Below are 15511 nucleotides of genomic sequence, written 5' to 3' on the forward strand. Positions count from 1 at the left end.
AATGCAACAAGATAAACACAAATGAAGATACGAACAGAGGCGCGGAGATCATGTCCAAGCAAGAGGTTCGTTGTCTGAACCTTGCTGTGAAGGTGAATGGAGAGAGATGAAGGGGTTGGTCAACACGTGAGACACTGCAGTTGAAGGGATCCTGGTGTTTTGGATGAGAAACTGGTCGGGGCACGTAGAACCGTTATGCGGTCGCCCAGGTAACGGTGAATCAACTAAAATGTCTAAAATATTTTGGAAATAGAAAAATAAAACCAAGAAATATCTTCGGAGAGAAGTTGGAAGCGGCTGACATTATACATCAGCCGTTAGATGAGAATGGACCAACTAGCTGAGACGCATCGCACAGAGGTAGCGCCTAAATGTGGGAGACAAATTTAAAAAAGGAATGAGGACCGATGAACAAAGAGATTTTAGAGACGAGGTACTCGATTCAGAATAAATGCTAACTGGTAAAAGAGATCTCAAAGATTAATGGTTTCATTCGGGAAAACGAATATAAACGAGGACGTACAGTCACAGCAGTTGTACTGTAGACCCATGATTCATAAACAGGTGTAGGAAGGAACTGCAGATGCTGGTTTATACCGAAGATAGACACAAGTGCTAGAGTAGCTGAGCGGGTCAGGCAGCATCTCTGGAGGAAAAAAGACGGGTGACGTTTCGGGTCGGAACCCTTCTACAAACTGAAACAATTGATCTGAATGGGCCTGACACACATATGACCATAATGCGAGTGGACAAATGCAATATAGGCTTTGGCTGTTGAAGCGTTCAACAGCGGTGGAACTTGGTTATCTGGAGTGCTCAACAGAGAAGCACATTCCTAAAATTCAAACTAAGCAGGTAAATGCGATTATAGGAAAATTGCTTGGTAGGAAAAAACGGAGGTTATTTAAACCGAAATAAACGACAAGAAAATGTGATTAAATTAAACTTACCTGCTAGCTGATGATGGAGATACCTGCTTTATTTTATGGGTGGCAAATAACAATAGAGAACAAATAAACGAAAGCAACGCAGAAGTCACTGGCTGGACAGCACTTTTCCCTGAACATTTAAGTGTCTGGGCATTTAAGTGGCATCGGAGAGGGAGGGAATGCAGACTGGGAGTTTTAATTTTGTTTTTTACTACTAAAAGCAATCACAGTGACTATCCTGCTCTAAAACAGGCCATCGGACTTAATTTATCTGTACTGGGCAATAGGGTTTAGAAAGTCCCCATTCTATCACATTTCAATTTACTCTATTAGTATACACTTCTATTCAGTCATGCTTTTTTTTCAAGCTTCCTCTGAAATTCATCTGTATAAATCACATCAGCTTGCTCAAGGGGGGGGGGGGGGTTCATTCCAACCAGTTTGGTAAAGAACATGTTTCTGAATTCCTTTTTGAACTTACAGAATGAGAACCTTATGCCTTTCAGTATCCTTCACAAATAAAAACGTTAACATTATAAAATTCTTCCATTTGCTCCCCTGTTTTACAAATTGCCAACCATCACAATAGATCAATGGGGGATGCAATCTTTCTGGCTTTCCACTCTGCATGGGACTGCTTGGACAATAAAAACACATACATCAGGCTGTTGTTCATAAACTACAACTTGGCGTTCGACACCAACATCCCATTCAAACTTGTTACCAAGCACAAGGAACTGTGTCTCTGTGCATCCCTTTGCAACTGGATCCTCGACTGCCTCATCAGCAGAACTTAATCAGCAATTGGCAAGAACAGTCCCTCCTTGGTGAGCATCAGCTCAGGGGCACCCATAGACTCTGTGTTCAGACCACTGCTCTATTCACTCTATATCCATGACTCTAGCAGACACAGTTCCAACTCCATCTTTAAATTTGCCAACAACACCCCCATTGTTGGAGGAATTACAGAGAGCAATGAGTCAGAGTATAGGAGGGAGATCGATCTTCTGATTGAATATTGCAACAACAACCTGCCCTCAATATCAGTAAAACCAGATTTTACTGACAATTTCAAGTTCCTGGGTGTGTATATCTCTGAAGATCTTTTCTGCACCCAGCACTTTGATGTGACCATAAAGAAATCCCATCAACGCCTCTACTTCCTTACTCTCTTGAACTTCAACAGGTATATGCTATCCACTGTGGGGGGATGATTTTTTTTGTCTATTTGTAGTCTTGTAGGTCTGTGTCCAAGATGGCTGCCGTGAAGAGAGAGTGGACGCTGGCGCGATTTGGTTGCCGCTGCTCCCTCTTCACACTGTGTTTTTGATTTTCTGTTTTTGGATTGAATCCTGTTTTTAATTTGTGTCTCTGTGATGTCCTTATTGTTATATTCCGATTATATGTTTACTATGTAAGGTGTCCTTGAGATTTTGTATGAAAGGCGCCCATTAAATATAAAATTTATTATTATATGGTAGAGAGTTATGCTGACTTGCTGCATCACAGCCTGGTTCGGCGACTCAATTGCCCAGGAATGAAGGAGATTACAAAAACTGGTGGACTCTGTAGGGGATCCACAGGAGGGGGTGCCTCAAAAAGGCAGTCAGCATCATCAAGGACCCACATCATGGCCATGCTCTTATTTTACTATTGCCATAGGAAAGAAGGTAGATAAGTCTAAAAACTGTGATGACCAGATTCAGGAACAGTTTCTTCCCAACAATCATCAGGCTATTAAACACTGTGAACATCAACTAAAGTTTCATATATGAACTAACTACTAACTACTAACACCACTAACTACTCTTCAGCAAAATCAGAGATGTCCTCATTCTTTAGGAAATGGGGGTTCCCCTCTTCCATTATAGATGAGGCTCTCACTAGGCTCTCCTCGATATCCTGCAGCTCTGCTCTTGCTCCCCCTCCCCCCATTCCCAACAATGACATAGTCCCCCTTGTCCTCACCTTCCACCCCATCAGCCGTCGCATACAGCATGTAATCCTCCAACACTTTTGCGACCTCCAACAGGATCCCACTACAGGCCACATCTTCCCATCTCCACCCCTTTCTGCAGAGACCATTCCCTCTGCAACTCCCTGGTCAACCCGTCCCTTCCCACCCAAACCAGCCCCTCCCCAGGCACTTTCCCCTGCAACCGCAGGATATGCAACACCTGTTCCTTTCCCTCCCCCCTAGACTCCATCCAAGGACCCTGACAGTCTTTTCAGGTGAGACAGGGGTTTACTTGCACCTCTTCCAACCTCATCTACTGTATCCACTGTTCTAGGTGTCAACTTCTGTACATCAGTGAGACCAAGCGCAGGCTCGGCGATTGTTTCGCTGAACACCTCCGCTCAGTCCGCCTTAACCTACCTGATCTCCCGGTTGCTCAGCACTTTAACTCCCCCTCCCATTCCCAATTTGACCTTTCTGTCCTGTGCCTCCTCCATTGTCAGACTGAGGCCCAGCGCAAATTGGAGGAACAGCGCCTCATATTTCATTGTTTTGTTGCTGGTACAAATGACAATTACACACTTGACTCTCTTGTTACTTGACAGTACTTACAGTACAGGGCAAAGATCGCTATGGGATCTTTGGTACAGGGGTTGGATTAGAAATAGGCCGACACATCTGAGAGCGGATCCGGCGCGTGGGTGCAGGGAGAGTGCAGATGCTGGTTTACACCGACACAAAATGCTGGGGAACTCAGTCTGAAGTCTCAGTCGACCCGTAACATCGCCCGTTCCTTCTCTCCAGAGATGCTGCCAGACCCGCTGTGTTTCTCCAGCATTTTGTGTGTCTATGGCAGAAAAAAGTGCTGCAGAAACTCAGCGGGTACGGCAGCATCTACGGAGCGAAGGAAAAAGGCAATATTTCGGGCCGAAATCCTTCTTCAGACTGATGTAGGGTGGGGAGAGAGGGAGCGGGGAGAAGAAAGGAGAAAGGAAGAGGAGGAGCCAGAGGGCTGAGGGAGAGCTGAGAAGGGGAGGAGACAGCAAGGGTTACCAGAAATTGGAGAAGTCAATGTTCATGCCGCTAGGGTGCAAACTGCCCAAGCGGAATATGAGGTGCTGCTCCTCCAATTTACGGTGGTGCTCACTCTGGCCATGGAGGAGGCCCAGGACAGAAAGGTTGGATTCGGAATGGGAGGGGGAGTTGAAGTGATGAGCCACAGGGAGACCAGGTTGGTTAATGCGGACCGAGCGGAGGTGTTCGGCGAAGCGATCGCCAAGCCTACGCTTGGTCTCACCGATGTAGATCAGCCAACATCTAGAGCAGCGGATGCAATAGATGAGGTTGGAGGAGATGCAGGTGAACCTCTGTCGCACCTAACAAATGTAAAGCACTTTGGCCAACGAGAGTTGTTTTTTAAATGTGCTATATAAATAAATGTGACTTGGAACGACTGTGTCCAAAGATCATAGAGGAGCTCCTCTATGATCTTTGACTGTGTCTATCTTGAGTGGAGGGAACTGGGCGGGACTACTGGGTCTGGGGCGGGGTCTGCCAGACAGGGCGGGGCTAGTGGTTCTGCCGCTTGCACGCATGCCGATGACGTCACTCCGCATTGCGTAGCCCGGGCGGCGCGGTTGCTGGTGGCTGCGGGAGGTGAGGCCGGAGAGTGGGCGGTCAGTCAGTCAGTCGAGGCCTTGACGAGGGATGCGAGGGGGATGCGAGGGTCGCGGCTTCGGTTGGCCATGGGCGAGGCCGGGTGACTGACACGAGCCGACAGACGGGGTAAACACCGCGGCGATCAGCGCTGTGGGAGAGGGGAGGCGAATTCCACATCACTGATTGATTGATCACCATGCCCTTGAACTGCAAAACACAAACTGAACTATGGACCAAAAAAAAGACAAACGTGCTGGAGTGGGTCTGGCAGCATCTCTGGGGATCATAGGCGACGTTTCAGGGCCAAGACCGAGTCTAAGCTTGGTGATGTACCAGTGATGGTGTTTGTACGTCAAGATACAGATACGCTGTCTCTCCACGTACTGCTGAGTTACGCACAAGGCCATGTCTGTTTTTGTAAACGAGCATCTGCAGTCCCTTGTTTCTACAATGAACTATTCAGGCTCGGGCTCCTTTACCCGAGTATTGAAGTTATAGATTTATTGGGGTTTTTTGTTTATTATATTTTATATATGAGTATAGTGTTTACAGGCCTGTTATACCAATGCAAGTAAGAATTTCATTGTTCTGTTGTTGGTACACATGACAATTAAACACTCCAGACTGACGCCAGATTAATCAATCTGTACACTTGGGGATTGGAGAGGCCCTAATAGCAACCCAGCATTAACAACAGAGTTCAAATTGCTCCTTCCTGACAAGTGCTCAATGTTTGCCAATATTCCTTAAAAGGGAATGTGACTGATTATCTTCATCAAAACACAAAGTGCTGGATCGGGCAATATCTGTGGAGGGACCATTCTAATGGAATTAGCTTTCACTCTTTTTTCCTTTGTTATGATTTTCCTTGAATGCTTAGTCAAAGTGAATGGTTCTGCAGAATCAAGAGACTGCAGATGCTACAGTCGTGAGCAAAAACAAGCTGCTGGATGAACTCGGTGAGTCAAGCTACATCTGGCGAGTTCCTCCAACAGTTGAACAGTTTTGTGACCTGCCTTAACATTTGTTTGTGATAATTACTTCTTTGAGGTTCCTTGGGTGTTTGTTATGTTAAAGGTGCTATGTAATCCAAGTTGCTCTCTGTTGGAAATGGAACATTTAGAGTTTTGTTAAATATTACCCTTCTGATTGCTTATAATATTGTTCTCTAGGTATTTGTGAAGATGGCCACTCTAACACGACAGGACCTCAATTTTGGACAAGGTGCAATATTTGATAATTTAATCTGGGCAGTTGATAGTACTTTGTTTTCTTTTCAATTGTTTTTAGTTTTCTATTATCTCTGCAAGTTGTGTATGTATGGGGGGGGGGGGGGTTTAAACATGTGGATGTTTAAAAGTGAAAATACTGACTATGTTTCCCTCCCCTGCCAACAGTTGATGAGACCTCAGGGTTCAAAATTTGCATCATCCAGTTTTCTTTCCTGCCTTTCCCCATATATACACTAGCGACTGTATCTCAATGATTTTCTATCCATCATGCAGTTCTTTTCTTTTTCTTTCAGTGGTTGCAGACGTACTCTGTGAGTTTCTAGAAGTGGCTATTCATTTGATTTTGTACGTGAGGGAGGTGTACCCAATTGGAATCTTTCAGAAGAGGAAGAAGTACAATGTACCTGTTCAGGTGAGAAAATTAAATTCCTTGGTGCATGGGAGGATGAGGGGTGATCTTATAGAGGTGTATAAGATCATGAGAGGAATACGTAGGGTAAATACACCGTCTTTTATCCAGAATAGGTGAAGCAAGAACCAAAAGATTTAAGATGAGGAGGGGGAGGGGGGGGGGGGGGGGTGGAGATTTTTAGGAACCTGAGGGGCAACTTTTTATTACACAAAGGACGATAGGTATATGAATGAACTGCCAGAGCAGGTGGTTGAGACAGGTATGATAACAACATTTAAAAAATATTTGGACACGTACATGGATAACATATGTTTAGGAGGATATGGCCAAACGCAGGCAGGTGGTGGGGGCATGTTGGTCAGCATGGGCAATTTGGGCTGAAGGGTCTGTTTCCACACTGTATGACTCTATAGTTTGTTCAGCTTCTGAAGCTGTTATTTAGAAATGTTGTGCTTTTGAAAACTGTTAATTGCATTATTTTGCTGAAATAAACTTTATTTACCCGTTGAGTAAAACTTAAAGTGCCCTAGGAACTCAGCAAGCCAACATCTGTGGAGGGAATGCACTGATGACGTTTTCATAAAAAAGAGAAGGGGAGAAACCTAATTCCGTTGGAATATTTAAAAACGTCACATGTCCCTTCCCTCCACAGATGCTGCCTGATCCACTGAGTTCCTCCAGCACTTTCTGTTTTGCTGAATATTCTAGCATCTGCGGTTCCTTATGTCTCCATTTCAACCTTTCAATGTTGTGGTTGTGTAGATGTCGTGTCACCCGGAGCTTAACCAGTACATCCAGGACACGCTGCACTGTATCAAGCCTTTGATCGAGAAGGTGAGGAAAAATGTAACTGCCTGCTTTTGTCATAATGTGGAACTGTTTGTATGAATTTGCACTCAATTAGTTTCTACTCCTCTTCACCTGGTGCATCTCTACTTATACAAGGCAGATACTGAGACGTGCACGGGATATCTCTGGGATGCTAGTCAGTGCTTGAGTGTATCGCTCACTTTTCATTTGTGCAGCAGTACAATTTTCTTTTCTTGTTTCTGTCCATTTCATGTATTTAAGATTCTTCAAAAAATAAAAGAACGAGCCAAAGATTGAGCCTTGTGCTGAATGGCTCACTATTTTCACCTCCAAGAAGACACTAGTCACATGATTTAGTTTAGAGATACAGCATGGAAATAGCCTTTTGACACACTGTCCAGGTCACATTAATCACCATTAATCACCCACACACTCATTCCATACTATCCCACTTTTGCATCCTGCGCACAAGGGACAATTTACAGAATCCAATTAACCTACCGCATGTACATTTTTGGGATGTGGGAGGAAACCAGAGCACCCAGCGGTAACCCATGCGTTTACAGAGAGAATGTACAAACTGCACTGACAGCAACCGAGGTCAGGTTCAAACCTGACGCTGTGGCTCCACCCACTGCTCCACTGTGCCACCCTTGTTAAGGCTGCTATTACAATAACATTTTAATGTGATGAAAAACCGAGTCACACATTTAACGAAGCACCCTGCTATTACACTTCATCCATCCGTTTTCTCTCTGTTGTGCACTATGAACATGTACACTATGGCAAATCCAACTTATTTCACCTAAACCTGCAAATTGCTCTATAAATAAAAAAAACAATGCCATTGGAAACGCCAGCCACCTCCCAAGTTCTAATTATCTGGGTCCGGGTATCTATTGTTCTTTATCGCACAGAGGACAGATCGTATGTAGATGGAACCAGCGAAGTAGTTGAGGCAGGTACTATAACAACATTTGAAAGACATTTGGACAGGTATCTGGAGAGGAAAGTTTTAGAGGGATATGGGCCAAATGTGGATAAATAGGACTAAGTTTGATGGGGCATCTTCATTGGCATGGACAAGTTGGGCTGAAGGGACTGTATTCATGTTGTAAGATTTTACTCCATTTCTTTCGTTAAAATACTTGATTTACCACTGGCTGGAAGCAACCTTATGTGGTGAGCAAAAATTCGGCGAGATCCACCATTCATATCTTTATTCGGGAATGGGAAAAAAAGTGAAGTTTGTAGGAGTGTTCTTGTCCCCTCCCCTGATCTGTGTATTTAAAAAAAATACACAGATCATTGCCTGGTTGAATGAGCATCTTTTGGAATGTGGCTTGTGACCCATTTCCTTGTTTCTAGAATGAGGTGGATCGGGTAGTGGTGGTGATCCTGGATAAAGAACATCATCCTGTGGAGCGCTTTGTCTTTGAGATATCGCAGCCCCCTTTGCTGTCCGTCAGGTGAGAGAATTTCTCTATTCTGGTATCTCAATGCGACTGAACTATTATTTCCAATCTGAACTTTGTTGCAGTATATCAAGATGCTGCTCCCCATATGCTGAGTCATTTATGTTATAAATAGAACATTCTCTATAATTGTTTGGTTCGGATGTTGATCAGATTTTATGTATCATAACCATTAACATGCTTCTTCCTCAATCCAATCAACAAATCCATTGGGACTAAACAATTAGATCACAGTGAAATGGTTCAATTGTCAACACTAGAGCCAGAATGTAATGTGATTGGAGTTGTGTCATAAGCATAATGTTACAGTGGCTTGTATCACAAGATTTGTGAAGAATTGCACAATATTTCTGTGCAATATATTTCTGTATCTGTATCAGACATGTTTTAGTTTTCTTTAGTTTTAGAGATACAACATGGAAACGGGCCCTTTGGTCCCACCAGTGATCCCCGCACCCACCAGTGATCCACGCACAAAAACACTACCTGCACACACTAGGGATAATATACATTTATACCATGCCAATTAACCTACAAATTTGTACTACATTGGAGTGTGGGAGGAAATGGAAGATCTCGGAGAAAACCAACGCGGTCATGGGGAGAAGTGCAACCTCCGTACAGACAGCATCTGTAGTCAGGATCGAACCTGGGTCTCTGGCACTGTTAATGCCATAAGGCAGCAACTCTACCTCTGCGCCACCATGCTGCCCGTTGTAGATTTTACTTTGGAGAAATTTGATAAACTGCAGTTTAGGGTAATATAACAATCTCCCTCGGAGAGTATCTTGGGCAATATGCATGTAATACCATGATTTGAGTCTGCTGTTGCATTTTGTGGAGAGGATGGGAATGGTGTACTGTTTGTTTATGGCATTTGAGGCTTGAAAACTAGTGCCATATGCAATTGTGGAAAGAGCTCTCTACCTTTATATTCTGATCCTCTATATGACACACAAAGTGTTGGAAGATCTCTGGAGAGAAAAAGCAGGCAATTTTGGTTTACGGTTCCGAGTCTGAAGAAAGGTCCTGACTCGAAACATTGTCTGTCCATTCCATCCAGAGATTTAGCCTGACCTGCTGAGTTTTTCCCAGCACTTTTGTGTTTTGCTCAAGATTCCAGTATAAGTAGTTTCTTGTGGCCCTTCCATACGAGACTTTCACCTACCTCCTAATTTCAGGGGCAATTAGAGATGAATAATAAATACAGGCATTGCCAGTGATGTCCAATTTCCATGACTGAATAAATAAGCATCCCGCAAAAGCAATTGAGTTTCATACTGACACAAATATCTGCTGTGCATAACTCGTGAAGAGCTTGTGCTTTTAGAGGAAGTGGTTTAAAAGGGAAAATACGGAATTACATTTGCATGCTCAAACGTTGTTTTTGTTTGGATTTCTCGGTGTGAGTTAAATCTTTTTGTTGTTTTGTAGTTCTGACTCGCTGCTGTCCCGCGTTGAGCAACTCCTTCGAGCTTCGATTCTGAAGATTAGTGTCTGTGATGCAATTCTGGACACCAACCCTCCAGGTCAATTTTTGATTAGGAATGCTTTTATTTTACGTTCACTTTTATAGCAAGCTAGATTGGTAGAAAAACTGACTGGATGAAATATAATGTGTGAGTGGGATGGTTTCTGCTCTTGTGTTTAATTTGTATTTTTTCCCTTGTCGCCTGAAGGCATTTAATTTTGTTGGAGCGTGTTTTTTTTTGGGCACATATTGCTTTCCAGAATGTGTAATAAAATTGAAACTGGAAGTGAAGAGTGAATTTGCAACTGCTTGGCTGGTTATTTTTTCGATGTTTATGAATCTATTGCAAATTTGCTAGAGGCCCTTTTGACGACAGGCCCATTCAGCTGCTGCAAGTAAGAATTTAATTGTTCCATTGCCGGTACATATGGCAATTAAAAATAACTCTTGACTTAATTGTCAATTCTTGGGAGTGATTGCTGAACAATACGTCAGTAGGATTTACATGTTTTTATTATCTAACCTTTTGCCTTTGGGCAATTTTCATTTGTTAATACCTTTCATGGTCAGGTCACAGCGGATTGGAAGTTGGCAATGATAACACTATTCAAGAAGCAAAGAAAAAAGAGGAAATGGCAAACTATAGACCAGTTAACCTGACATCCTTTGTTGTGAAATTGTTGTATCTCATTATTAGGAAACTTGCTGCAGATATTTGGAAATTCATAGGCAAAGTCAATATGGTTTTCTCAAGAGGATCCATCTGACAAATCTAATTGGAAATGTTGTTTAGATTAAGCAGTATTTAGTTCCAAGGCATTTAATAGACAACCAGGTTCAAGAATACCTTCCCAACAACCATCAGGCTCTTGAACACGCACAACCTTGCTTCCACTGTGAACAACGGCTCCCTGTGGTTGCACTAGAACCTAGGGTCTTTTTGCATTATTTTATTTATATCATTGTTATCTATTGGTATTGTGTTCACTGCTTTGTTATGCTACTGCATTTAAGAATTTATTGAACTGTTGTTAGTACAGTGAAACACTCTTGACAGGTTAAGTGATACTGGTTGTTAGATAATAGTTCTGTTCGGGGATAAATGCATCCTTGATTACCACATCCCCACATTTCCAAAATGAGCTCAGTGACTTATTCCTGTGTAAATTTTTGTAAGATGTCCTTGAGACTCTTGAAAGGCGCCCATAAATAAAATGTATTATTATTATTAATCCCCAGAGGACCCTGGATGGAGTTCAGAGGCAGAATCCAGTCATGATGAGGGGGGGGGATTTAAATATGCAAATTCTAGATGTCTGAAATAAATAAAAGCAAGCAGGAGGGGACATACATATTGATTTTAATTTATTTGCTTTTATTTTTATTGTCGCCATGACTGCTACCCCAGAAATTCAGGTGATTTAACAAAGGCCAGGGGTATTCTCAGTCTACTTGTTTGATGCCAGGATTAGCAAGTCATGCAATTGAGAGAGCACGTCTGTTTCTAGATTGTAGCAGTGCTTCCTATGTCTGCTGTTTATTTCTAGGCTGTACCTTCACCGTGTTGGTTCACACTAGAGATGTTGCCACTCGAAACATGGAGAAGATTCAGGTGATAAAGGTGAGCAATCTCTTTAGGTGCATTTTTACAATGGCTTTGGTCTTGAATATGCACTATGTTGATATCTGTGTGTTTTTGATGTTGCATGCGTACCCAGTAAGAGCGAGATTTTCCAAATATCCATTTGTCACTGACACTCTAGAATTCAAACCTTAACCTCTCTGCTTAGATTTATCGATGAATCTCCTTTCCTCAGTAATGAATGCTCTTCTCTTTCAAAAATGTTTGTACAGTGTATTGTTCACCACCTAAAAATATTTTTGGTAAAAAGAACGGCAAAAAAATTAAATGATGAGTAATTGAATCAACATTAATCACGTTGGAGGTGTAGGGGTGTCAATATATTTGACAATCGAGCATTGACTCTGACAGACCGAGATAAACCATTTGTTGATTCCAGATTCCAATCACTTTCTGATGAGTTCCTCCAGCATTTTTGTCTACTGGAGCAATTAAAGGTGGCTGACCTCCTTGGGGCAATTTGAAAATAGACAGCAAGAGAACAATATGTGGAAAGTAAGAGTGGTGTATTTCTGCCACTTGCTTCTTATTGATGAGTTTAATCCTTGCGCAGGACTTCCCTTGGATTCATGCAGATGAACAAGAAGTGAATATGCGGGAGCCAAGGCTAATCCCACTGAAAACCATGACATCAGATATCTTGAAGGTAACACTTCTATTTTTAAAGATGTATTTTGTGTTGCACTTGTAGTTGATTTGACAGTAACTTTTGTGCATTTTAAGGACTGTACATTTTTCACATGTTAATAGAACAATTTTTATGGTAAAGTAGTCATTTTTTGGCAATTGTAGTCGCAGGTGAAAAATGGATTCCAAATCTGGAAAATGTCACAATTAGGTTATTTATTTTGTTTTATTAACTTTCTGATCTAATTGACTTATGCAAGGCTGTAGAATTAACCTACTGCAGCCTCATGTCTTTTTAAAAATAAAATTATGTAACACCTGAAATATTAATCACTGTTTTAGTCTGCATTCTACAAGACACTGTACAACCAAGCGGCACATTTGCGCAGTGGTGGAGTTGTGGCCTCACAGCGCCAGAGAGTTTTGATGTTCTCCCTGTGACCGCGTGGGTTTTTTCCTTGTGCTCCGGCTTCTCCCACATTCCAAAGAGGTGCAGGTTTGTTGGCTCATTGGCTTCTGTAAATTGCCCCTATTGTGTAGGATAGAACTACTGTACAGGGGATTGCTGGTCGGCACAGACTAAGTGGACCAAAGGGCCTGTTTCAATGTTGTATCATTAAACTAAATCTTCACAATGGTACATGCACCTGATTTGTGCTTTTGTTTGCCTTACAGATGCAATTGTATGTTGAAGAAAGAGCTCAGAAAATATTCTGACTAAATGCTTATAAGACCAAGTTGAATAGACATCCAAAGGCACTGGATGTGCTTCATCACTGAACTGTTTTGTCGCACAGGAAAGAACTTTGAAAATGTATGAAATGTGAAGCATTATGTGGAACCATGTCATGAATTGGAATCTGTGGTTGAGTTTTAACATTATTTTGTTGTAATAATAGCTTGTTGTTTGACCATGAGCTGTGCTGTCTACATTAAGGATGAGGAGAAATTGTTGCACATTGATGGTTGTATTTGAGCCAGGGTTAAAATCTGTCTCTGCCCCTCTCTGTCTCTGTCTCTGTCTCTGCCCTCTCTCTGCCCTCTCTCTGCCCTCTCTCTGCCCTCTCTCTGCTCTCTCTCTGCTCTCTCTCTGCTCTCTCTCTGCTCTCTCTCTGCTCTCTCTCTGCTCTCTCTCTCCCCCCACTCCCTCTCCAGACACACTTGCGAGTTGGGGGCTATGCGTGAGTGGATAGGGCGGGGATGGGGTAAAAGGAGCGAATGAATAATGTTAATATATCAAGGGGGGTGGTTAGTGTCTGTGTTTGTGTGCGCGTGGGGGGGGTGGTGGTTAGAGTGTGTGTGGGGGGGGTGGTTAGCGTGTGTGTGACGCCCCCCCCCCCCCCCCCACTGCAACGGCGCGTTGAGGGGACGGGACCTAACGGGTTCCCCTTGGTCTAGTTACTTTTAAAGGTTTGCTTGGTACACTGTCCAGGAATGTACTGTGCACTAATGTGAAATATGTGCAAGTTACAATTTAAAAGCTGTGGAGTTGCTCCAGGAGATATGTCAGCTTATTTTGAAGAAATAATCAAGCCTGTTTGTGTGCTTTAAGGAGAGGGAACAGACTGGTTCTAGGGCCTCAAAGAACAACAGTTGTTCCATTTGCCAATCATAGTTGGAATACACTGGGTGGGGAAATGTTTTATAGAATTTTAGAGACATTTTTAACACACTTTAAAATAAAATAAAAATTGTGAAAGAAATAAAGTAGTTAAAGGGAGTTTTTTAATTTACCAATCAAAACGTGACAAATCCTTAATCTTGCATACATCTTGTTAAATGTTTTGAAGGTCAAAATACTGATCACTAAGGAATACCATTATTTAACTTAATTGACCCTGAGTTGCAACAGTTTAGCTCAACTCGCTGCTTTCTGTCTGAGTCAATTTTCATTCATATCCCTTAAACTATGAATTTTAGTTCTATTAATAATTAGCCTTTTGTTTGAGTCTTTTGTCAAATATCTTCCAAAATGCATCTGGTAACATCTTCTGCATTTCCTTTAATAAACTCCTTTGTTAATTATCAAACCAATCAGTCATGTTTGACATTAATCCTTCGGTCCTGACTGTCTTCTATTAACACAAGTGTCTCCAAAGCTGCATTTTTTCCCCCTAATTTTATTTAGAAGCCTCCTCACCATTTCAATCAACTGGTCTGTGGTTGCCATGTATTGTCTTTGAACAAGAGTGACATATTTGACACTCACCAGTTCCCTAGCAAAATCTTTGTATCTTGGATTAATTAGACGATTATGACAAGTCGATCACTTTCGTTTGGACTGAGGTATTGGCAGTGTTTATTTTCCTTATAAAAAGTTATTTTCCTTGCTAAAGACTGATGTCTTTTTATATCACCGTCTATATCTCTTGTTTTCCTTTCCCTGACACTCAGTCTGAAGGAGGGTCTGAAAAACACATCTAATCTTTTCTTCAGAGATGTTGTCTGACCCGCTGAGTTGCTCCAGCTTTTTGTGTCTATCTTCGGTTTAAATCAGCATCTGCAGCTCCTTCCTACAATATTCTAACTTTGATCTCTATCCTGTTGTCAGCTTGGTCCTTAATCCACTATACCCCTGTGTTAACCCTGTGATAGTTTATGGTTTCCTTTAACAGTCATTCTAATCTAATTTATTTGTCTTGTTTTCCTCTTTACCTACCCCACACATTTTCCTATATTCATTTTATTGTTCAGGTGACATGCAGCATATAAGTCTTGTATTTGTTCCATCAGTTTGTGTATATCCTTCATTAACCAGGCATTTCTGGCTTTGGTTCAACCTTTTTTTGTCGATGTTAGATTAATGTATCTTTAAAAAAATCCAAATTGTTCCATTTGCTAGTGAAACAGTAATCTTATTTCGACTTTACCCTTGCCCAGTCCATTGAAGTTAGCATTCCCAAATTTGTAGATTACATTTTAATTTGCTCTTTGCCCTTCTTTGCGAAATAATTATCTTAATTGCTGACCTGACCCACTGAGCTCCTCCAACACTGTGTTCTGATTGAATTTCGAATGCACGGTGACATGAACCCCATGATACAATTTTTAAGAAAAATATAAAGTGCTGGAAGAACTCATAGACAGTATTTGTGGGGCGAATGTTCAGCTGAATTTTCAGTATGAAAAAGCATACTGGTACAAAACAAGGGGGTGGCGCAGCGGTAGAGTTGCTGCCTTACAGGGTCAGAGACCCAGGTTCGATCCAGACTATGGGTACTCTCGGCGATGCTGGCTCCAAGTGCCGAATGGCCTACTCCTGCACCTGTTGTCCATTGTCTAAGACACAAAGTGCAG

The 15511-nt window shown here is 42.2% G+C and overlaps 1 protein-coding gene across 5 annotated transcripts; it reads left to right on the forward strand.

Moving 5' to 3' along the window:
* The first annotated feature begins 4455 nt into the window (after window positions 1-4455).
* Window positions 4456-14544, forward strand: mad2l2 (mitotic arrest deficient 2 like 2). Of its 5 annotated transcripts, XM_033048254.1 has the most exons (10): window positions 4503-4542; window positions 5426-5504; window positions 5718-5769; window positions 6071-6189; window positions 6952-7023; window positions 8368-8468; window positions 9909-10003; window positions 11493-11566; window positions 12141-12233; window positions 12890-14544. In XM_033048254.1, the coding sequence occupies exons 2-10, from the start codon at window positions 5496-5498 to the stop codon at window positions 12929-12931; spliced, it is 657 nt and encodes a 218-aa protein (XP_032904145.1). In that variant the 5' UTR covers window positions 4503-4542; window positions 5426-5495; the 3' UTR covers window positions 12932-14544. The 5 variants fall into 5 exon arrangements, with proteins under 5 accessions (XP_032904147.1, XP_032904145.1, XP_032904148.1 ...); XM_033048256.1 differs by lacking the exon at window positions 5426-5504 and having other exon boundaries at window positions 4456-4542; window positions 12890-13334; XM_033048257.1 differs by lacking the exons at window positions 4503-4542; window positions 5426-5504 and adding an exon at window positions 4548-4671 and having other exon boundaries at window positions 12890-13334.
* Window positions 14545-15511: the final 967 nt, after the last annotated feature.

Source organism: Amblyraja radiata, chromosome 31 (genome assembly GCF_010909765.2).
Source record: "Amblyraja radiata isolate CabotCenter1 chromosome 31, sAmbRad1.1.pri, whole genome shotgun sequence".
NCBI classification, from domain to species: domain Eukaryota; kingdom Metazoa; phylum Chordata; class Chondrichthyes; order Rajiformes; family Rajidae; genus Amblyraja; species Amblyraja radiata.